Here is a 23,185-nt window from a genome sequence, read left to right on the forward strand (position 1 = left end):
AATCGCGAAGTGCTAGCGGGAGTTTTACAGATAGCTCGTGGGAGCTCTGCGTGGTATGACAAACGCTGTCCAAGCTGTGTGGTCTAATCAATTGGATTTCAGACAAGTATGTTACTAGCACTTAAGGCCGTGATACACGTATGGAGTGCGTCAACGCGTTCTTGGCATTCTTGGTGCTAGTACATGCTTGCAACTTTACGCCAGAGGTTTGAAGGTTGTTTACAGAGGTTACGTGCAACGGCAATGCTGCGACTAATGGTCATCAATACAGCTGAACAACAGTATTAAAAAAATCGCACATGCGGTCAGAAACTTCGTTAAATTTCGAATTTCATTTCTAACAGGTTTTCTGTATTTCCATGTTTCAAATGACCCTGAAACATTATAGTTATCATAGGTTTTTGAACTAAATCCTGCAACAAACCACAGCGATAAATACATACCTGATCAAGAAAGCCGTTTGAATTTCGCGTATTATGAACATAATGCCTGATAGCATATACAGGCGCACGCAGTTCAGAGCAAAGCTATAATATGGCTGATGCCAAATTACTGGTCTCAGTTTCCATTGCTGATGCCAAGTTAATGGTCCCAGTTTCCATTATATGATATTAAATGATATATTTTATTTGTGACTCCGCTGTAGAGGTTTGTGAGGCAAAATTAAATCGCCGCAACATATAAATCTTTCCAATCAGGGCTCCTTGGGCGTCGCCACATTGCCTGCTGGGCTGTTGTGTGCACCCCATGTTAGCACGGTGGATGCGGCAGTGGAGCCGGTTTGCAACAGCCCAGAGAGGGGGCATTTTGACATCCTCTTATAGGCTATAAGGTATAAGGCTATAAAGGTCTATAGGCGCGATCCTTAACACACTAGGCATGTTCAGGATAAGAAGCTGCACAGGTGCGCCTATTGCTCCTGCAATCGCTAAACTATGAAATGCATCATTTTTCAGCACACGATAAGATTGCTTGATAGATAGCATAAAGTCTCATTTGAAAGAAATAACCCTCAACCTGCTTACAAAAAGTCCGGGGTTTGAGGTTTTGTATGCAATTGGAAGCATGAAAATTGGTAACAGCGGTGACAGAACTCTGTCTCAGCTGATGTTTTTCATTTCCTCTGCTTACCTCGGACGCACCCGACGCGTGCATGTGGTGGGCGTGAATCGTTGAATAGAAACAGTAAAGATACATTATTTTGTAAAAGATAGCACTTGGTTTTTAGTTGAAGTAAGACTTGAAGAAGGAAAATAATTTTAAATCACGTAGTTCATTGTATCGAGGTTAGACTAAAGAACTTGATATGCAGAGCAAAACTTCACCAGTCACAAAATATGATACATGCATGAGGAAGCCTCCTTAATTTTTAAAGAACGCACTCGAGGTAAAAATCAAAGGAGCAATATTCAGTTAATTGTGGAAAGCGGTGGTCCTGCAAGTTTGTTGCAACGCAACTGTACTTGTGTATTCTAGGCTTCAAACATAAAATGTGAAACAAACAAGGGTGTAACTGCGTTTCTTGAGTTGGTGTATAATTCAATGTCCCATGCTGCCGTGACACAGCTCAAGTGCAAAGGTTTGAAATGTTCAACATCAGACATCACGATCGAGGCCTAGTAGGTAGACACACTTGTACTTACTTCCTCCAAATGCAGTTCTCTTGGCAGGACCCTTTCTCGCACGAAAAATGCCACCAGGAAAATCCAGGCGAGTGTGAATACCAGCGGCAACATCGACTTGATGTAATATCCCACCCTGTGGAGGTAAGCATTTCTTTGTTGAGCCTCGTTACAAAGCCGACAAGCACAAAAATGAGATGCATGTACATGAGCAATTAACACTTTAAAATGTTGTAACAAATCGCGTGCATGGCTAGAAACAAAATTTTTATGTCAATGATCAGCTGTAGCTTTACGCACTCTCTCCTACTATCCTCCAGCCAATATATTAAATGTATGACTTTCATGTGTTTAACATCTTGGCCATTTGACTAAGCTAATGTGGAGGTATATACTTGTATATAATTGATTTTAATGCGATAGTACTGAAAGTCTCATCGGAAAAAAAAAAATGTGCTGTCGGTCATAAAGTTTATTCATTGCTGGAGGGAAGTGACATCACCAGATCGGATAATTCTCATTGGCTGCTGGAAAGAAGTGTGCCAACACATACTATAATTAGGTGTTCTTGTGTTTGTTATCATGATGCAGGTTATCTCGCCTTATCGCATGGTTTTATTCCATGGTTATTGTAAGGAATGCTATATCTGAAATGCCAAATATTGATTGTTCCTGCTGCCATATTTGCACCTATGTTAGCTATACTATTTACCTAATATCAGCAGCAGATTTAGTGTAAAGGCTCTGTTATAGTCTGACGTGACATGCATATGACACGCAACGTCATGCCAACAAAAACCGAGCACTGTATAGTCCAGCGAGCCAACGTTACTGGTGTGACCAGCGTCCATCGATATACACCGGACGTACCAACGTCAAAATAGAACCTGGCTTTATCTCCACATCCACTGCATTGCCCCAAGCTACCCAGAATGTACTGCGCGTCAGGCCGACAGCCCTCGCAATGGAAGGGGAAGTATCATCAGACCTGACTAGCAGGCAACAGTATACGCAAATGGCATGAATGTGTATGAGGACAGTGTTAGCGAGTTCAATGCAGCTATAAATAAACTATAAAGGAGTCTTAAGATTCAGCTGATATGGCTTCCTTCATCAGCTTAAAGCTGCCCTGTCCATGGTGTGCAGTTATGGGGCACTAAGAAATCATAATTACATGCTTTCTCATAGTACAGCGTTTTGGAAGCTGATCTCACACATGAACAGCAAATGAAGGCAAAAGCTAGGGTTTGGTAGACAGCACTCGTCAGCTTTGTTATAGAATCTTTTGCTGTTTGCACCATTAATTTCTTAAACTTGCTTCACTGAAAACGAAAACATAGGGCACCAATATGGCTTTTTCATAGAAAAAATATCGCTGCCCCCCCCCCCCCCCCCCCCCCCCCGCCCCGCCCTCTTCCTATATCCATAAAATCAGCCCCTGAGTGTAGCTGAAAGTGCCCACTGAGGATACTTCTTTAGCTTGGCTGTAGAGGGCTTACAAGCCTTACATGGGCTTACGACATAAATAGAAAAACTGAACACTCTAATCATTCTACATTCAGAATCGCGTTGTAATTTCCAGAACCTTAAGTGGTGCTGTAGACAAAATTAGGATCTGAATGATTTTATTCCAAAAAAGTGTTATTTTATTGTGCAGTGCTCTTATTCCTCTGGCTGACGACACTACCTACACCTTCCTGGCAGTGTGTGCGCAAAGCTGCATTCTTTTGCTAGACAAAGAGATAAAACACAAAAGGGTTGCTTACGTATCCTTCAAGTAGCAAGGGTAAGGGAATTGCTGCAGGTAGCTGGCAGGGTAGCTGAACGAACTTCCCACATGCAGCTTCGTGATCGCCGTGTCTATGAGCTCTTGAAAATGCGCGAAACCTCGTAGGTATCGCATATCGTCCAAGAAGTCGTCGTTTGCGCCTGGCTGCCAAAACCTGTAGACAGGAATTATTTTCATGATGTCATGAATCTTCTGCATTGCAATGCAGACCTTTGTTGTGAAGGCAGTTGAATAAAAGGAAAGTTTTTGGCAAATATTTATGCTTATGACATCACTTTTTTCTCGCCCAGATATGCTGCATAGTACGCTACATGACATTATTAGATTATTTTTTAACGTCTGAAATTCATCACTACAAGACCCATTACCCTTCACCTCGAATAAAATTCAATTGTATTTGATTTTCTATCATCTTTTCTGTTTTTGTTAAAATATGCTGCTGTTTTGTAAAATTAAATATGTATACAAATACACTTTTAACTTCATAGACTTCATTGCACTACGCTCAGTTCGTGCATCACACTACATGCTCTATTTTTTGCCATTGTTTATGTTTTTACTTTTATGGCATAATCTGAAGGCGGTGGCTCTAAACCTTAATTTATGCTTATAACTCACTTAAGCTGAAGGGCACATTTCTGCAATACAAAAAAAAAATCTAAACGTCTTCTTGTTATACATAGATTTTATTTCCCTTACCTAGATTTCACTGTCTTTGTGAGAGGCACGTTGTCGATGTCCATTCTTATCTTGTACTGGACATCTGGTGGCAGGAAGGAATTTGCTGCAGATCTTTTCTTCAAGTGCGCGTCACCACCATCCGTATGTAGGTTCAGGAAGACAACAGCTGCATAGAAAACCGAGTATGGTGCCATCATGTCACACAGAAAATGTGGCATGCAAAGCAAAATCACGACCTAGTGGTATGACCTCACAAGAGGCACAAATTAAGCATGAAGAAGCGAGTAATGATGTGAACATTTTACTGTTTGAACACTGTTGTGACAATTCTACTAAGCAATAAGCTCCATCTGCGACAAGAAAGTTGGCTCTGGGCAGCTTAGTATTGAACTCAAGACGTGTATATCCTTCACAAGGGTTTAATTTCTGTCAATGTTTTTTTCAGAGTGCAATATGTGCCTTTTTGCCTGAGATTCAAGCACAAAAGGCACGAAATAAAAAATGCTAAGATGCAACTTGCCCATTATGAACTGTCTCCGTTCACTCAGGTGCATTGCGGCTTTCACCAGGTCCTCCTCATTATCGTGCGGTCTGAATCTGTCAAGCTCAAAACACGTGGAGATGCTTCCGACAAGTTGTACAAGGTCTAGCAGTCCACCCAGGTCTCCGAATTCGTGACGCAAGTCTTCAACGTTGAGGTCCGTCAGAAATGCGAACACATCATTGCCTAGCATGTCCTTGGCAAGTGGTTGGAGGCTCTTCGACGAAATCAGCTCCTGCGGCAGTTAATTTTCATCAGTTATTGTAGAATCGGCGCTTGCTTCCTGCACTTCAAATGTGCAAGAGCCACATAATATATTTTTAGCCATCTTTGTTATGCAGCACAAAAGAAAGTAAGGTTGCAATGGTTTATTTTTTAGCAGCCTCACCAAAACAGGCTTAAAAATCTTTATTATTGAGCTAGATCGGTTGAATGGCCTTTTATATTGAAAAAAAATAGATATGTTATAGTGGTAGATGCAAGTCTGCCATCAACTGATGATCAGGGTTCTTAAAATGTTTTGGTCTCTTTGAGTATAGTAGTTGCGCATTGTGTAGGCATTGACAACAGTTACCAGCACAATACTGAGTATAGCTCTTTAATATTACGAGTTACGAAGCTTCTCATAGGTCCCAAGGCTCAAAGTAAAAAAGCTAAACGCTCAAGAATTAGGAGACTGCAACATCACCTGAGGCAGTGAAATAAACTGTTCAAGGGTGCTCGTAACATGGATAAAGAAGAGTTGCCTGTGGCTATTGGCAACTGATGCAAGAACTCCTAGGTGACACCTAGCTATGTCTGGTAACCTTCAAACATTGGCTACAGGCTATTCTCGGATTTTGAATCAAAGTTTTTCAGCACATGTGGTTAAATATTGCGACAGACTAGAAGACGACGGCTTGCCGTCACGTAACAATATCTCCAATACTGCAAGCACTGACCAGTCTCGAACCAGTATTACATGCTGACAATTGTATGAACTTGCCCTGGTCCCTAGTATGTAAAGCATAAAGTAAATTGGAACAACACAGCGTGCGCACCCGTGCACAAATGGGTGTGCACTTTCTATGCGACATTTTATATGTGACTGCATGTCGCGCACATAGTCACTCGCAAGCAAGCACACAAAAACAACAGAGCGGCATGTATACTGCAGCTTATAGGAAAACATGATAAGGGGTGCTTTGGTACTCACCTTGAGTTTGATCACTGGTCCATCTTCTTTAGTTAGAAACTTCAGCCCTATAGTTCCTTCGCTCCAAGCATGAAGTGCATCGATTATAGTTGACATGGAGTCGAACGTCTTGTTTACCTGAAAATATAACCCCATTGAACGACGAAGAACGTTTTAAGGAGAGAGGAGGAAACTGAAACATGCCACAAACTTGCTTTGCATGTCATAATGTGCACCCCATAACATTTGGCCTATCACGTTTTGTGAAGAGAGCTCTGTTGCAAGCTTACCAAAACTGCGGTGAAGCACGCTTTACAGGCTACGGAACATGCAAGTTTAAGTTTCTACTTCTCCTTAAATATTAAAAGGGACAAAAATTACAGAATGTGCAGCCATTCCTTACTACTATAAGCCTTTCACAGGTGCAGTTCGGCATTTACGTTCTTTTTTCTTCAAAATTATAAAATTACGCGAGGACAAAAAAATAGATCGTATCAGTTACATATTGAGTGCAATGGACACGCAAACACCAAGAAAGCGCGAGTATTTCATTAACCGATGTAATCGGTTTGATTTTTGTAGTTGCAACAAAGAAAATGACGGTTTCATCATATTGATGCCAATAAGCAACACGATTTTACAGCGTCGACACGAGCTGGAGTGTATCGAGTTGAATTGTCCCAACCCCTCCTCCTCCTTTTGCCTCCTTCTGCTTACTTTCTTCGCGGATTTTATGGCAGGCTCGAGAAAGGGAAGCAGCACAGAGCTTGCTGCAGGCTGTGGCTCAACAATGCACTCTCCCCGGCTTTTATTACTCCGGGAGCGAAGTTGGGGGGGGTAAGAGCTTTTTTTTATCCACTTCTCGTGCATGATCTCTATTTTGTGAATAAGTAAATACCGCATAAGTTCCTTAGTTTTCCTATTCATAAAAAATTCCCTGCATTTACTGTGCCCGCCAAGCTCTTTTTCACAACAGGAGACTGAAAACTATCAGTTGGCTCTTGCCATTTTACAAGCCCATTCCAACAGCGTGAACACATGCCTTCGACAGCGTATAGAATGGAGGTATAACCCGGTAAAATCGACCATACTTATCGTCACTTTCAACCCCCCAGTTATTTCTTAGGCGCACCGCACGATCATAACAAAAAAGGCCACTGCTAACACAGCCAAACTAAGTAATGTTGAAATTGTGTACCTCTTGCATGATTTGATAAGCAGCTGGTGATCTCGGCGAGTACAGTATCTGACCACGCAGGATAGGCTTGAGGAAGCCCCATATAATGGGTCCACCAGACATCCTCATCACTTGTTCGTAGCCACGACGGCAGAATCGATCTGTTCAAAAAGTCAGTGCGTTACATGCTTGTTTTCAGTAACGAAGTCAGTTCAACACTACTAAACTGATACCTTAATTAGCATTATTATGGGGAACGATCTTCTAATGCATAATATTCTGTGCAAGCTGTTTCTTGTGATAAGTTGTGGTGCTGATCTGAGACTTATGTCTTGCTAGTTACTAAGTTTAGGCAGCAAGTAACCCTCTTAATTGCAACACTCTTCATGCAGCGTGAGCTTGTATTAAGGTTTCCTTAGAGCAGTCAAGCTTAAAAAAGCAATTGCAGATTATTATTTTGCTAGTACAAACAACCAACTGCTGTTTCAAAATTCAAAAGGACAGTTGCGACAAAATAGGCTTCTTACTTGGCAGCTCTTCTGTTTCTTGAACATCAAGTGTCGGCTCGCGATTAGAGGGTTCTAGGAGGTAGAATTGGTCTTCAAGTGCTTTGAGAGGGGAACCACAGAGTACTTCGCCAACCACTCTCAGTGCAGCTGGGCCTGTGAGGGATTTTCAAACAATTTTATTAGCTTGTAAGACACTGCATATTTCATTGGAAGCAGAAAAAAGATAGGAAAGCTCGAATAATATGCTCATTCCACACCAATTCTCAGTGGTTATGGTGCTCAGCTGCTGACTCGAAATACATGGGTTTGATCCCGGCCACGGTGGTTGCATCTTGACGGAAGCAAAACACTAGACACCTGTGTACTGTGCGATGTCAGTGCACTTTAAAAAAACCTCAGGTGGTTGAAATTATCAAGAGCTTTCCATCACACCGTCCCTCATAGCCTGTGTCACTATGGGACGTTAAACCCCCCATAAACCACAAACCAGTTCATAATTCTGTTAACTTTGCTAAACATCGATCACTGTGGACGCCCTGTGGACAAAATCTTATCAGGACTAGCTGCTATTTTTCACAGTCTGATAAAACATCACTTTCACAACAAGGCTTGTTTCATTTAAGATGCCAAGGACTTCACTGTGTATACTAATAAACATTAGTGTTTCAGCACTTTCCTGTCGTATAAAGAAGCGTATGTACAGCAATGACCGCTTTCTTACTTGTCAGCACACTGATGCCATCTTGTGTGATGTTCAGTTCAGACAGTGCTTTTGCTGTCTTCGGATCCAAAGTCTCGGACAGCAATGATAACTTTTCCCGTATCACTGGGACAACTTGAGGTGCCGTGCTAAGCGCTTTCAAAGCATCCTTAACGACAGCTTTGCTCAAGTTTGACGCCCGTAGGACACCGTCAAACACAGCATCTGCAAACTAAGGAAGTAGTCATAAATATATCGCCAATGCTGTGAATTTTATAGTGGAAGGGTTAGCAATACTTACATTTTTCACGACCTTAGACATTGTAAGTTCAGAGAAAGGCCGGTAATCAATTTCCGAAGACAACTGGGATGCGCAGCTTTCATTGAGGTCTTCAGTATGAGGGCTTGCAGTCACAAGCTTGCTTTTTGCGGTATTGCAAATGGCAGAGCCTATGACATTACTAATGGTGTTGTTTCCGATGAACTATAGTGAATGAAAAAAAAAAGCGATATTTTTTGTACTTGCTACTTCAGGCACAGGTACAAAATCATGCACAGCTGGCCAAATCTTTAGCTAGCAATGTGCGACGGCCACTCTTTCTGCGCTCCTGCACTTTACGGCAAAGCAAACTTGCAGAAAGCTCCATATTGTGCACAGGATTAGTGAGTCTGTGCTTAGATATGATATTTTCGCAAGTGTTCATAAAGTAAAGATTCTTATCCAATTCATTCTTTCACCTCCCGCCTTTTGATACCAGTCCTGGCAACTGACATTTCTCTGAAACTGTCAGCATTTACACTGCCACAAGGGCACCTACCAACAGAAAGGAGAACAATACAGTTTAAAAGTCAGGACGCTTCACATGTGAACGACGGCAACTATCCGTAATTAACCATGAGGAATACCCTAAGCCTAATGTCTTCAAGTTATTTATTTCTTATTTATTATGGCACACTTTTCCTCATCCTATAACTTCCTACTTTCCTCTGCAATGCTAAGTGTCAGAGTGCTTGAGTGCTGGAGTCTACCCCATGCCTTTCATCTCCCATAGAACAGTAATGTCTCACTCTGGAAATTTTTCCTTTTTAAGTTAATTTTAGAAGCAAAATTAAGCGGAAAAGAAATTTTTACGACATTCCAGGTAATTTTAAAACCCCACATGCAATTTTAAAACCCGACTGTCATGCTTGAGGCGACTACGATTGTCGACTATTCAGGTCTAACTGAAGTCTGTAGAACTAGCTCTTGCAAATAAAATTATTCATGGTCCTCACCTGGCCAATGTCCAGTGGCTGGTGCAGTACTTTGTCAAGCTGTTCTTGAGGCAGATTCAGCTCCCTCTTTATTATGTTCTTGGCCTTCTCTTTGTCAGCAAATGTGTCTTGAATGGTGTCTGCATAACATGAAAATTATGGATTATGTCACATATCAAAGGCTCATATGAAGAAGTAGGCATTTAATATGCAATAAAAAAATTATTCAACTGCATCTACGAGAACATCTCCCAGAAAACCCATGATAGTGCCCACAAAAGAAGGTAGCACAGCATAGCTGCTCCAACATCATGCTGACCGTGAAAAGTTTGATCGAAAAAAGTTGTGTTATTTGGCATACATATGGCACAATGAAAGGTTATAAAAAGCGCTCATGATTCGCATGCTAGTTGTTGCATTTTAAATGAATAGTTCTGCCAAAGGAGATGAAAAAGTGGACTTACAAGTGAGTTGGAACAGTCCATTTGCGCCTAGTTTCTCAATGCCTTTTATTCCTTGAGCAATCAGGTTGACATATTCTTCGATGGAACCTCCGGGAAACACCGCTTCTATTATTTCGTGAATCTTGTCCAAGCTGGAAGTAAAGCATCTTTCAAGTAGATAAACACTGGTCGTTTAGTTACATAAGCGCTATCATCAATGGTGCTTATATCTCGCTATGCACTTTTTCAAAGTTGACCCTCTGGGCACAGTCATATTGCCTCTGGGCTGATCCAATAGGTGAATTTTAGAAAGGTAGTTTACTGTACATGTGCGCCATAATCAAAATGCACGTTTGCTTGATCAAGCTGTGAAAAGGTCTATAACTGCTATACCTTTGCAATAATGCGAGTGGCACTGGCTGTCGATGCTTTCCGCCAATTTCTGTTACCTTTGGGAGTATCTTTCTTTCTTCGCCCTTATCGCGGCCCGAATATTGAACAAGTCGGGGAATATTGAACGAGAACAAGTGCTTTCCTATTTCACATGGTTATCTGTTTTATATGAATATTCACGCAAGTAGAGCATCTTCGTAAAAATATTCGATTCGGTTTCTAGTTACACTTTTTTTTAGCCAAGTCAGTTTTGAATAAATACTGTTCGCATACCCTTATGGACCAACTGACATGAATGATCAAAAAGTTAGTAAAGCACTTCACCTAGCTCGCTGATCTGCACATTTCATGTGTTCATTTTATTTTCACTGCTGGCTTTTTTTTAATCGTCTGCATATTTACTGTTATTTCAAAAGACTGCAGAATAGAAGCTGTATGTCATTACACTGTGCTGGAGGCCAAAGTAATGCTCCAACCCGCTCCAAGAATTCTAGTGACAAACTTCTTTTGCAATGCGCATAATGTGTTTAAGGTAGCTACTTTTGCATTCATGGCTCTTCCTTTATGCAATCATCATCACACATGATACATACTATAGTTTGGACATGTACATAATGCTAAAGTAACAGATGTGTACATATAAGAGACATAAAATACTTATGCACTGGTTTTACCTTTTTATGAGATCCTTGAGAATGCTTTGATCAAGGAGGGCTAAAACTGAAGACAACGTGTCTGCCACGTTGTCGCTTGACGTATCTAATGATAGAGCGTTAGTAGACCGCAGCAGCTTGGACAATGCATCCCACAGTGAGCTGGCGCCTTTAAGGATTTCGTCCAGCCACGTGGCCGAGTAGAACGCCTTACTCTGTGCATCAGCCACCTACGGAAAAAAACATGTTGCTGTGTTTAATTACTGAAGTGCAAATGCACATCAGCCAGAAAAGCCCAGCAGGTTGCCGTCGTTTATATTCATTACTCTGGTTAAGTTTCTGCACAGAAAATGGTTACCAAACATTTATTTGCGATACACTGAAAAATGTTATTGTGCTCATTTTCTAATTTTTAAATGCACGATGTGCTCTTACCTGTTTGTGAATTCCAGATATGTTGAACACAGATCGTGCCAATGCATTAGCAAGATCGGCATGGCAAAGGCTTTCTTCTATTTCATTCGATTTGCGCAGCAACAGATGCCTCTCAGTTGTACTGCAGAGCGCCTCGTGGAATGACTCTTGTGAAAAGTTGTGACGAACAAGCTGCAAAAGAAAAGGTCCTTCATCGTACACGGAAGAAACCACACCACTGACACACAGACGTGCATGATTTGGACCTCCTCCTGGGTTGTTACAAAAATAGTGCGAACTTATACATACCCAGTTTAAGTTTATAACAGAGCTCATAAGATCATTTTGCAGTGAGTCGCCGGGCCATCCTGTCGCCTGACACAAAGTTTCGTTTAGCACGTTGATATTGACGATGTCTGAGAGTGGTGCATAAACTGAAAATGAAATGAGTTGGCATTATTTATTAAGAACATGAATGTTGCACGGCATGTTATAAAGCAAGCAAACAAACTGTTTTTCATGAGTGTGTGGATGCTGCCTCACTCAGTGTTTGCACATCCTCTCTTTACAATAAATAGCACTGGCCTGATCAATCACTGCTTAACTTTCCTCTTCGTGATATCTGTCGTTTAAGGCGCAATACGACAGATAAACTTTAAAACTTATTTTCTTTTTCTTTTAACACACTTTACAGTTCTGGCGAGACTGTACTGCACAAGTGCAAGCTAATGCTTCAGACACATATAATTTGATGCATGCATTTTATTTTATGCATGTTATGCACTTCAGTGTGTGTACATCGTCGGCTCCCTTATGTTGACTTGAGAAATTCTGACGAAGCGGCAGTGATCAAAAGATGAGGTTTAAAAGCAACATGCGTCTGCTACAGCAGTGACATTAAGTGTCCGCTACGCAGAGAGCTCGCTTGCAGGCTTGATACAGTGCTGGTGGCGAAGGTATAGAAGAATCGTATAGGAAGTAAAGTACTGCATTGTGTAGCCACACGGAATGCGACAGCACTCTTGTTTCTAGGCAGAAATTCGCTATCTCCCAAAAATGAATTAAGGCTCCCATGTGTTTAGTTTAAGAGGGACCCTAATTAGCAGTTCCTTCTTGAATGATGATGCGGCAAAAAAAATACTTCTGCAACTCATAGGCACTTACTTCTCACAGTTGTACAATATCAAGAAAGATTTGACAATGTGCACACTTTTAAGACTCGCCATTTTGCGAATTGGCCCTAACTCAGTGTGGTGCTAATGGTGCTAATGGTTATCACTGAAGTACATTTGTTGAGCACGTGTAAAATTAGGCTAGGAATTCGGCCAAGTAGTTGGCAGTTAAACTGTTCTCACTTTTTTGTTTCAAATCAATCTGTTCCTTTCACTAGGCATTCGTGAAGTTAATTGTGGACTACAGCCAAAGCAGCCGATATATTTAGCTTACCGGGTAGTTCGCTGATGACCTTGTTAATGAGGAACTGGAGTAGGGATTCATCACTGCTGCTTCTCTTCAGCAAAACCTCTTTTGCGAGCTCGAACAGATGTTTGGTTAAGCTTACATATCTGAAAAGCGACAGAAAACAAGCAACAGGAACTGCAACGAGCACGTTTGACGACAAACTATTTGATGTCGAGTTTTGAACTTAGAGGGCTCAAGAAGTACCTTTCGACGCTGTCCTTAAGCATGCCATCGTGGTATTGGTCAATGCAGGGCTCGAGTTTCGCGTATTTGTACTTTTCAGTCAGCTCGTCAACATACACATTTACAACGTTTCCAACATCTGCTAATACTCCGGCGATGGTCTTGCACTCTCCTTGACGAGGCGGGCTAGGATGCTTGAGGGCAGTTTGAATCTGAGGTATACAAGAAAATACAAGGAATACAAGATGAGTGAAATGAGTATTTTCAGAATATCTCTGTTTCAGGGGATTCGACCCATCTTGTCTGAGCCGGAAGCAACCATTTTTCAGAATAGAAACATGGGTGTTTTGCTCGCCAATGTAAAGTACCTTTGAGATGAAACTTCGGATGCCAAGTCGATGAGAAATCCACTTGTAAGCATCTGTGGCAGTCCTATTTGGAAGCGCACATATCAAGTCTTTCGGGTCTGCAATAATAAAATTGTTTTCAGCGGCAAGGCACCACCATGTTGTATTGTACCAAGACTAAGAGACAACCAAAATGCTTTATTATGCCAGGTTGTTCATACGCTCATCATATTACCTGGAAAATCTTTGAGGAGTTCGGACGTAATGTCTAAAATGACAGCGTACGGGGCGCTTTGGTTTTGAGCACAAAGATAGTCATCCCTGAAATCAAATATAGATGAATATTACAAAGTGCAGTGCTGAGGCCTACTTTTTCTTAATAAATTGGACAAAATAATGTAATAGCAATGAATTATTAAACTTACGTGACATTAAGCATGAGGGAGAGGAAGCGGACAAGTTCTGTTGGACTGTGAAAAGACTTCTGTGAGACAAGTTGCCTGAGCAACTGATCTTCCTGGAGACAGAACAGGGAGGAAAAAAAGATTGATATACTTCTCTTGAATACTCATGCCTAGAAAGAGAAGCGCCTTTTACCAGCATGCTATAGCTAGGCCGAATGTAGTTCTTTTAATCCTTTTTAGCACCGGCCATAATCAAGAATTTAATGCTACATATCTTTTCAGTGAACGTATAACTGCCATGTAAGCTTCAAGAAATGGCGCACAGTGCTAAGTATTTTACTCCTGGTCACGTTTTTGATTAAATTATAAATGTTGCAAGCGAGATTTACTTTCAGCTTGGCTGCAGCTTTTTCATTCAAATACAATGGGCATTAAGACATAAATGCTCTCATTGGTCAAGCGCAGCAGCGATGTAGATAAAACTTGGTGTTAAGAAAAATATACAAAAACTGAACGAAGCACTATTCGATAGAGGTCCTCACTTTTCTATAAAATTTTCAGCAATTGGAAAATTTGAACATTGTGAAATAGTACTTTTACAATTTTGAAGCTCCACAATGATGGCAGTCATGGAAATACCATGGTCAGAGCATTTAAAGACTAGGAGGTTGAAGTATAAACTGGGGTGAATTCACCCACTTACGGTTTTAAGCTTGTTGCGTAACAATTTCTTCACGCAACTAAAGATATCAGTTTCTCAGCCAAATTTTTATTCTTGCCAGTGCCTAGAGTTCCAAATGCAACAAATGCCTGAATGATTCCAGTGCTCACAGAGAAAAAGTTGCCATATACTTTTCACCCATGCCTTTGAGATAGAGGCGACAGTGATAATCATGGTTAGTGGGAATACAGCAGTGCTTGGCCTCAGGTATTATCAGCGCATTCTAACAGGGCTGCGACGAACCAGCGTAAGTGTGCAATGCATCACGAACTTCACATATACGCTGGTTCCTTGGGGTCCCATTAGAATTCGCTGAGAGTACACAAGGCCTGGCACTCCTATGCTCAGAAGGTAACAACATTTCCTGTTCCTGCTGGTTTTCTCCTCAAGCCTCCTCCCATGCACTATTCCTTGCACAGCTGTGAGTGCCCCCAGTAAAAGTCAAAACTTGTTGGCACACAAAAAAAAATTGGGGGACACTTAAGCTCCGCTTTTAAGGGTATGATGCGACAGCGGTTCTTCTTGGCCACGCAGACATGGACATTGTTTCCTCTTTCACAGTCACAATGGTTACCAATCCATACGAATGTGTCTGCGTGGCGTAGCAGTAGCGTGTCTGATTGATGCAACCCGACAGGCCGAAGGTCACAGGTTTCCGAGGCACCTCTGGTGTGGCTGGCGCCATCTGTGGGGCTCTTTGTAATTGACTAGCCCTAACTTTTTCGTCACGTCGATGGCAACGCCGACACCGCCTTTTCTTTGACACAGGGCTTTGACGCTTTTGCGTGAAACGGGAAGCTTTGCCACTTTTTTGCGGAGTGATTGTAAACAGTTTTGGGTGTAAATCACTATTTGACTCAGTGGGTAATCATTTGAGCAATCGTTCACATGATCGGCTATGACAAGGCCGTGTTGACCCTTTCCTGAAAGAAAAAAAATTGCCACTAGCCATGCAATGCATGTCTTATGCGCACCCAGCAAATCAGAGATGCGGAAGGTAATAAAATATCGAATAAGTCTGAAAGCGAGAAGATCGGTGCCAGATGTGTCTCCCTGCAAGGCTTAAGGGATTGTTTGGGGTTCCTGTAAAGCAAACACTTGCATAAGTGGACTTATTTTCTGGCGCCTGGGAGCAGGTAAAAGATGACGGAAATGTAACTTTGTTAGAAGAGGTTTTACTTTTTTCTAATCTACACTCAATGTTTGCTGATTTACACACAAGTCGGCACAGGAGATGTGAGAACTGTCGCAACAGCTTTCGCTGCCAAGATCACTTTTCTGCACTTTTTCTTTTTCAAGGTGTGAATCTTTGTAAATAAGTATAGCAGATATTTAACATACAATAGTCGGCACTTACTTTTTGTAAGACTTGAGATCCAATGCATTTTGAGCACGAAAGCATTTTGTTTGGAGCAACATAAGCATTTTCCGAAGGCACTGCACATTAAAAAAAAATAAAGCTCTCATGAGAGATAATGTCATAAATAGCGGTTGAAATGTGATCACTTAAACTAACTGCGGCTCTGTTATGCTTGCAGGGAAATCAAACATTGCGAAACATTTAAAAACGAGTAGCAAATTATTAATGATCATTTCCAGATGGCAAGGTTTTCAGTTGTGCATATGAAATACAGATAATCTGTTTAGCTTTGTAGAGGAAAAATTATGAATTGTGAAATTTTAAAAATATGAATTAGAATTATGAATTATCTAGATACTTTTCATGATAAGATACCACAATCTTGATATCATCCTTTGCTTCACGTGTTATATATATCATGCATCTTGTACTGAGGAATTGGCATTACGTTTGAGTAGCTGCTATGAACTACACATAGTAAAAACTCAATATTGCGGCAAAGACAGGTCGCTAATAAGCACTCTAATGGCGCTTGTCAGTGGCGTACTGTAATCATTTCACTGTTACATGGTTTCCTTATCTTTTTTTCTTGGATTGTGTCATGTGCACCTTCTGCGATGAGTCGTGATTATCAAGTCAGTGCCTACTATTTAACGCGACACATAAACACTGGAAGTGAAAAGGTGATAATTTTCAACTGATACTGGTGTGGGTAGAAACAAAAGGGCATTTTTCGAGTGAACCATTGTTAACTTTAAGGGATTGCGGATTCCGCATTCGTGCAATCCACAGCAGGTAAAGCATGCAAACACAAGCAAAAATCTGATAGAGCTTTAACATAGTTAAACCGAGTAGACATGTGAAAGCATATGTTTAGTCTGGTTGGCTCTTGGTTTTGCTTTGATGAGTTGTTTGGACGTCTGGCGACGATATAGTAGACTCACGTTAAGCTCTGATCGAGGTTAAGCTGATCTGATCTATTCGCGTCGCATATGGAAGTTGATGACGATGACGATGTGCAGTGCACAGCGCAAGAGTGTGTTCGGCTGCAGCGATAGCCTAGTGCTCTCGCACGACGGCCTGCGAAGCTGATCGGTTTGCGAAGCTGATCTGTTTGCGAAGCTGACCTGTTTGCGAAGCTGACCTGTTTGCGAAGCTGATCTGTTTGCGAAGCTGATCTGTTTGCGAAGCTGATCTGTTTGCCAAGCTGATCTGTTTGCGAAGCTGATCTGTTTGCGAAGCCACGAGTTCGACTCCTGGTCTCCCGGTCGTGGATATTTATTTGATTTGTTTTTAATTTAATATGGCGTTGCTGTTGCTAAGCAACGGCACAAGAAAGATTGAGACAAGATCTATGATCGGTGTTGGTGAGCGCATGAGTGCTTTTACTCTAAAAGATACTTGCATTGCTCAAAGTACGAGTTAAGGTTTGCAGCAAGGTCGAGCAGCATAGGAACCGCGGAATTCTGGAGAGGAGCATTGCTTGTGCCTTGGTGAACCATCCACATCATACCTAGAAAGAGGCGCATTGCGCTGAAAAACAAAAAAATGTGTTCAGTTTTGTAAGTTAATTTCAATTATTGTTTAGCATGTTAAGCGTGATAATTTTTTTTGTGTGTTTAGCTTGCTTACCTGTGCATAGGCCTGTTTGCATAACCATCAAGGAAGCTTGTGACTGCCGTGCTGACTTGATCATCATTCAGGAGCCGCACTGTGTCATTGCCATCTGCGTGGTAACCGGCGGCCATGTCTTCGGCAAGCCTGTCCATTTCCTCCAGCGAGACAGCAAGCTTTTCTTCTGACAATTGTTCAATCCACTCAATTTCTTGACTAATACGGTCTCGAGCCTGCAGCTTCAAGGAGACAAAATCTAAGCAAATCCTGGGTCGATTGAAATTTATGTCAGTTTTTTTTCCCCTGAAGAAAATAAAAAAAAGTTACCTGGCTTTCATTTAACGCATGCATAGTTTCTTTGTAGTCATTCCACTTTTCCATGGTGAAGAGGCTGACCAGCAAGTCAGAATCTGGAGGCGGAAATAAAAACAACGACTTGGCTTATTATCCAGACTTTTCAGCCGCACAGATAGTTTGAATTTTTTTAAAAAATTACCCTTAGTTCTTGACTCCGAGGCCAGAATTGCGTAATAGTAGAACTTTTGTATCTCTTCTGATAGCTCGCTGGCACTCATTTGCCCTCTGGCTATCAACAGCTTTGTGAACTTGGATAACCTGTGAATAACAAATTTTATTACGTCGCTTTGAAATATGTCCAAGATTACACAATATTAGTGATCAGTATTGCACATTCACATGCTTCATTTGATGCTTTACAAGCCTCCGATAAAAATTAAGCCGTATGCATTTTGTGTATGCGCCAACTTTCAGTGATAAGTTCCAAAACTGGGGAAAAATCTGCACATTGACCGTACCACAGTTTACATCACTCTCATAGGCTCATGCCACAATCAGGATAGACAGCAGCATATGACCAGCATTACTCAGCTGTTCCGTGCCCCACTTTTTAAGACTTTGTCATCTATTTTATCCTCACATCACAAGATAGCCAAGAAGTAGGGCCACTGCGTATCATGTATACGTAGGCAAAATTGTGAGCGCTGTGACTTCCATTGTGCTGCTGGGAACTTTGCACAGGACAGGACTTGGCCACGTAGTGCATTTTGTCTAAGCCTCCAGTATCAATCGCCCTAGGAGAGGGCACATGTCGAACAAAGCAGAGGTACACATATACTCTGTCTTGAGCGAAAATGGTAAACTGATGGAAGTTGGAAGTAAACATTCTTGCATTTTTTAACTTTTGATATTCCGTTCATGTTTTATCTGTTCACCACATTCCTCATTTTCTTTTTTTGTCTTCGAAGGCAGATTAGTACATGACGCACTTTTTCACCGTAGCCGCAGGTGATAAAAATGAGACAGCAATACTTTGCTTAAACGACGCTGATCCGAGAGGCGATTATAGCACCAAGAGGTGTACCCCTTGTCTATTTATGTCAGCCGCACCCGCTTAAAAGGCCCTCTCTATACTGCGGGCAGTTCTGCTAGTTCTGCTAAGGCCATAAAGCATTAGCACAGGCGCAAGCAATATTAAAGGGAACAAGCACGCGCATCCTCTGCTTTAGAAAACGGGATGACAGCGTGCTCATCAAGCGTGCTGCCTTTTTTAAAATTTATAGGCAGTGTTCTTAAAATTGTTACTGTCCTCAGAATTGGAGGCACGCACCTCTGGAAGCACGGGGTGTGCCTTCTATTTTCAAAACAGCCTCAGGGGCACAGCCGGGCTGCATCGGCAAGTGCTTGCATGATGCCTTCATACTGCGCGCACTTGTACCATGCACGGTTGTACAGTATTAATCATACTTAGAGAGAACACGGTAAGGTGTGCCCGCTGTGCTTTGCGAAGCATTGCTGCTGAGAGCCGATGAGAATAGGCGGCATCAGGTACATTTGCGGAAAGAGCGGCCGGCAGTGCTTACTTCACATCTGTCTTTGTCGCCGATTCTCTCCGGTTGTCGGCAGCAGCGCTTTGCGAAGCGCGGTGGCCACACATTGCCATGTTTCCTCCAACTATGACACATACTGTACATCCCGAAGACATATGATGTTCCATTGGTCTTTAAGAGGGCTCACCAGCTACAAGGCAACTCAGATTTGAACTTTTTCTGTCGATAGATGGCAGCACCTGAGTACCCCAAAAAGAAGGGAAGTTCTATTGCCCCTCCAGGTGTGTAAACTACACCGCGACCCTTGACCGCGACACGAAAGTATTCGTTCTTCCGCGTACAAAAAGTAGACCCAAAACTTTCTGTAGTTATGCGGCCAAGGTTGTGGGGACGGAAGCACAAAAAAGTTAGCCCATCTCAAGCCATTGAGCACAGAAGGATGTGGGGGTCATACAATGGACCATTTCCCAGTAACCCAGTAGCGTTTCCGGTTTGGGTTGCCTAAGCTTCCTTGATTCTTTTCTGCGAAAATTCTTTTACAATGGTAGGGTGGGGTTACTGGTTTCGCCTGAGCAGACAGGTGCGGTCAGTTAAAATGGCGGAAGAGAGGCTTGGTGCATCCGCAGGACATTACCCGGAAAAGGTTCCATTGTGTTGAACACCTATGTAGTCAGTCTCTAAATAAAAGGAAAGAAAGGAGCTCCTAGCACAAGGCCTTATGACTGGTTTTCTTCCCATTCCCGCGTAGCCTTCCTTACATAGCTACAGAAGCATGTCCTGGGTTGTAGTGACAGCCTGTAGCTTACTTTGCCTAGTCTCGTAGGAGGTTTCCCAGCGCCGAACACCCATCTTCCGCTTATTCTAAGCACAAACAATTAAGGCACCAAGCAAATCAAAGTTGGATGAAACTTAAAAGGACGAGAAGTGTGGTTTGCAAAAGCACCGAGAGCGTCCTGTAGCTATGCATGGTGACTGAACGCAAACTTTGGCATTGCATAAGCGAGTGCTTGCTTAGCTCTGTTTACATGAACCAGTAACGCCAGGTTGAGTCGGGGGTCGGGCTGAGAGAAGTCAACCCAACTCGACCGACGCGTATTTACATGAACTCGATTTTGGCTACTCGAGACCGGTTCATAAGCAGTGACACCAAGCGTCGAGCACCGCATTGCGAGCGAGCAGTGGTAGCATCCAAGATTCAGTGTTGTCGGTAACGCGTTACTTTTTTCGGTAACTTAGTAGCGTACTAGTTACCATTTCGGAACTGTAACGGGTCACGTACTTACGTTAACATTTTTCGGTAGCGTGAGGTGCCGCGTTACTGGTTACTTTTTTATTTCAATTGTCCCCCTCCGCCCCTTTTTCAAAAAAAAAAAATGCCGAAAATGATGTTGCAAATAAACAAATTGTACCGGTGTTCTCGACGACCATTGTTGCGGCTCGCATGCACGGCAAAAAACACCTGCCCTTGACGACGCACTCAACTAAAAAAAAAGCACGAACACGCAGTCACACACTTGTCTTCACCCCCAAACCACTCACATCCACAACTCTCTAAAGAGTGGACGCATGCCGAGCCACCAATGGACCATTTGTTCAAAAATCTGTAAGTCAGTTTCTGCGTAAGCTTGTTTTCCAGCCAAAAGGTCTCGTTCCACGCGACACATTCGCATTCCCTCATCTGAGCAAACTCATGAATGTCGCCAGTTTACTTCAAGATGGCCCCAAGAGAGCCGTCGAAAGAGTACAATGGTACAGCACAGAAAAGGGGATTGCAGTCAACCTGCTGTTTCTGCAACTGCGGCTACGTTTCAGGTTATTGAGTTCCTAAGCGAGCGAAGCTGACCTTGAACACCTTTACGTAAACACTCGCATTTTTGCGATAATTATGCAGGTTCAAGTAAAAAAGAAATTGTTTATGTGCGCTAATATATTTTTTCCGGAACTATGACATGTAAGCATTTCTTTATTGCTACACAATTTCCGCGTAATTTCGTAAGCAGAAGCACACCAAAATTACTGTAAATTTGTTGAGTTCAGCTGTTTTCTTTGTGAAGTTGGAATTAAATGAAGTGTGAACTTTATAGAATTGTTCTTACAGCGATGAAACTCAATAAAATTTATTGCCATGGAGTAACGGCAAAGTAACGTGCGATACTTCTTTTCGGTAACGGTAACGCGTTACCTTTTTTTGTGGGTAACGTAGGGCGGTAACGCGTTCTTTTTTTTTAGTGTAACGAGTATATTTAGTTACTTTTTTTCGGTAACGCCTACAACACTGCCAAGATTGAGGCACACCACCGCTGCTTCGAAGGTGCGACAGCGCAAGTGAAAAACAAGTTTGCATTTATCCTCTCCCCTCCGTTTTTTCGGCCCGGCAGCGTTTACAAGCACATCGGGGCAGGGTGGAGTTGAGTCAACCCCCGATCCCTCGGCGCGACTCGGCGCGTTTACGTGGACAAAGTAACCGGTTTTTGACCCGATAACTCGACTCACGTGTGCTTTGGTGCGAACAATGCTTTACTGTGTGTGCTGCGGGAGGGGTGGGTGGAGGTCAGGTGCTTTTGGGTATGGCCTTGCATTCCGCTTCCTTTTCGCACCACAAGCTCAAGAAAAAAAAAAGCAGAATCCTTCCGAAATACAGCCCAAGCAAGAAAAAAAGGAAAGAAAGAAATCAAGTTCGTCCAGGTTCTAAAGAAAAAGTGTGCGCCCGAACACAGACAAGCAAGAAGTTGGTGGTAGAATGTAGTAGCGGCAAAATAATTTGTCGCCAGGTGGAGCCACGTCGCACTAGTAAAATTTTAGCGCGAAATTCAAATCACCACAGAAAATACATACACAACTTTCAGAGCCTGTAAAATACAAACACTAGGTTAGATATGGATAAAAATTGGGCTTAACAATCAAGAAAGAAAAAGGGAGGAAATGTTGCGGACGAAATTTTGATAATTGGCTTAGTTTTTTCCCAAGATGACATGAAAGTTCGACATATCTAAAAGCACCATTTTTCTGGAACTTTGCGTCTAATTGGTAAAAAAATGAAACTTAAACAATAAAATCTGTCCGCAACATTTCCTCTATTCACTAAAGACGAAAACGCTGCCACAAACCTCATGAAAATCGAGCCATGTTTAGACACGGTATAGCTTCTGAAAGTTCCCATGTATTTCCTATGGACACTGCCACTGGTGAACCCTCTTAACTGTGTCGACTTGTGCCATAAAGCATTACAGCACAGAAACATTCACTTTCTGGCCCTTTATAAAATGCAAACGTTCTTGTTTTTTCTTGTTCCACTCCATTGAGTGCAAGAGGATTTCCAAAATTTTGTGCGAGAGCTCACGTTTCCCAGGCGGTTTTGTCGTCCAAGAAGCCCAGCAGCTTCCTCATTTTAACGAGGGCGACAATTCCTTCCTTGATGGCGTCCCTGTCGATCCCATGTGCGTCCAGCAGCGCTTTGTTGACATTGAGCGCTTCCCATGGAGACAGGAATGAGAAGTCATCGCTCGAAGAATTTTTTGTATCTGTGGAATTAATTAGTGAGCCCTTCTTGGCTGTGAGCCTTTTTATCAGGTTGTACATTTCCCATGCAAAGTGCCTGGTTTCTTGAGATGATTCTGTGACCTCTGCTGCCTGAAAAGTGTTTGATTTTCATGAGTTATAATCACCTCACAGGAAGCACAGTTCACGAATACTTACGCTGAAATCTTCCATTAGCTCTTCAATGATTGCAGTAAAATTTGTTCTGCAGACTGCGTGAATGAAAATGTAGTTTTCAAGACCATGGCGCGGCATGTCAGTGTCATTTGATTGGCTGCAGATCTGACGTTGAACTTGAAAGAAATTGCCAATTGGAGAAGGATTCTGGAAAAATATTGATGCAGATACTGAAACATTGCAT

At 42.2% G+C, this 23,185-nt stretch overlaps 1 protein-coding gene across 3 annotated transcripts in view; it reads right to left on the bottom strand.

Moving 5' to 3' along the window:
* LOC149342159 (uncharacterized) overlaps positions 1-23,185 on the bottom strand; it is a 174,303-nt gene that overhangs the window by 25,945 nt on the left and 125,173 nt on the right. For 2 of the 3 annotated variants that reach the window (XM_089544414.1, XM_089544416.1), the window contains exons 30-55: positions 22,984-23,148; positions 22,628-22,917; positions 17,937-18,055; positions 17,768-17,850; positions 17,459-17,679; positions 17,232-17,359; positions 15,824-15,903; positions 13,767-13,858; positions 13,577-13,662; positions 13,363-13,460; positions 13,016-13,206; positions 12,797-12,915; positions 11,660-11,784; positions 11,372-11,542; positions 10,958-11,166; positions 9,912-10,042; positions 9,469-9,587; positions 8,495-8,677; positions 8,215-8,425; positions 7,512-7,646; positions 7,006-7,145; positions 5,829-5,945; positions 4,613-4,868; positions 4,111-4,258; positions 3,389-3,565; positions 1,644-1,758 (exon numbers count right to left, since the gene is read on the bottom strand). In XM_089544414.1, the coding sequence (XP_089400540.1) occupies positions 1,644-1,758; positions 3,389-3,565; positions 4,111-4,258; positions 4,613-4,868; positions 5,829-5,945; positions 7,006-7,145; positions 7,512-7,646; positions 8,215-8,425; positions 8,495-8,677; positions 9,469-9,587; positions 9,912-10,042; positions 10,958-11,166; positions 11,372-11,542; positions 11,660-11,784; positions 12,797-12,915; positions 13,016-13,206; positions 13,363-13,460; positions 13,577-13,662; positions 13,767-13,858; positions 15,824-15,903; positions 17,232-17,359; positions 17,459-17,679; positions 17,768-17,850; positions 17,937-18,055; positions 22,628-22,917; positions 22,984-23,148 (3,909 nt within the window). The remainder of the gene's footprint in view (positions 1-1,643; positions 1,759-3,388; positions 3,566-4,110; positions 4,259-4,612; positions 4,869-5,828; positions 5,946-7,005; positions 7,146-7,511; positions 7,647-8,214; positions 8,426-8,494; positions 8,678-9,468; positions 9,588-9,911; positions 10,043-10,957; positions 11,167-11,371; positions 11,543-11,659; positions 11,785-12,796; positions 12,916-13,015; positions 13,207-13,362; positions 13,461-13,576; positions 13,663-13,766; positions 13,859-15,823; positions 15,904-17,231; positions 17,360-17,458; positions 17,680-17,767; positions 17,851-17,936; positions 18,056-22,627; positions 22,918-22,983; positions 23,149-23,185) is intronic. The other variant, XM_089544415.1, reaches the window with a different exon arrangement.

Source organism: Amblyomma mixtum, chromosome 5 (genome assembly GCF_055824585.1).
Source record: "Amblyomma mixtum isolate Tamu chromosome 5, ASM5582458v1, whole genome shotgun sequence".
NCBI classification, from domain to species: Eukaryota; Metazoa; Arthropoda; class Arachnida; order Ixodida; family Ixodidae; genus Amblyomma; species Amblyomma mixtum.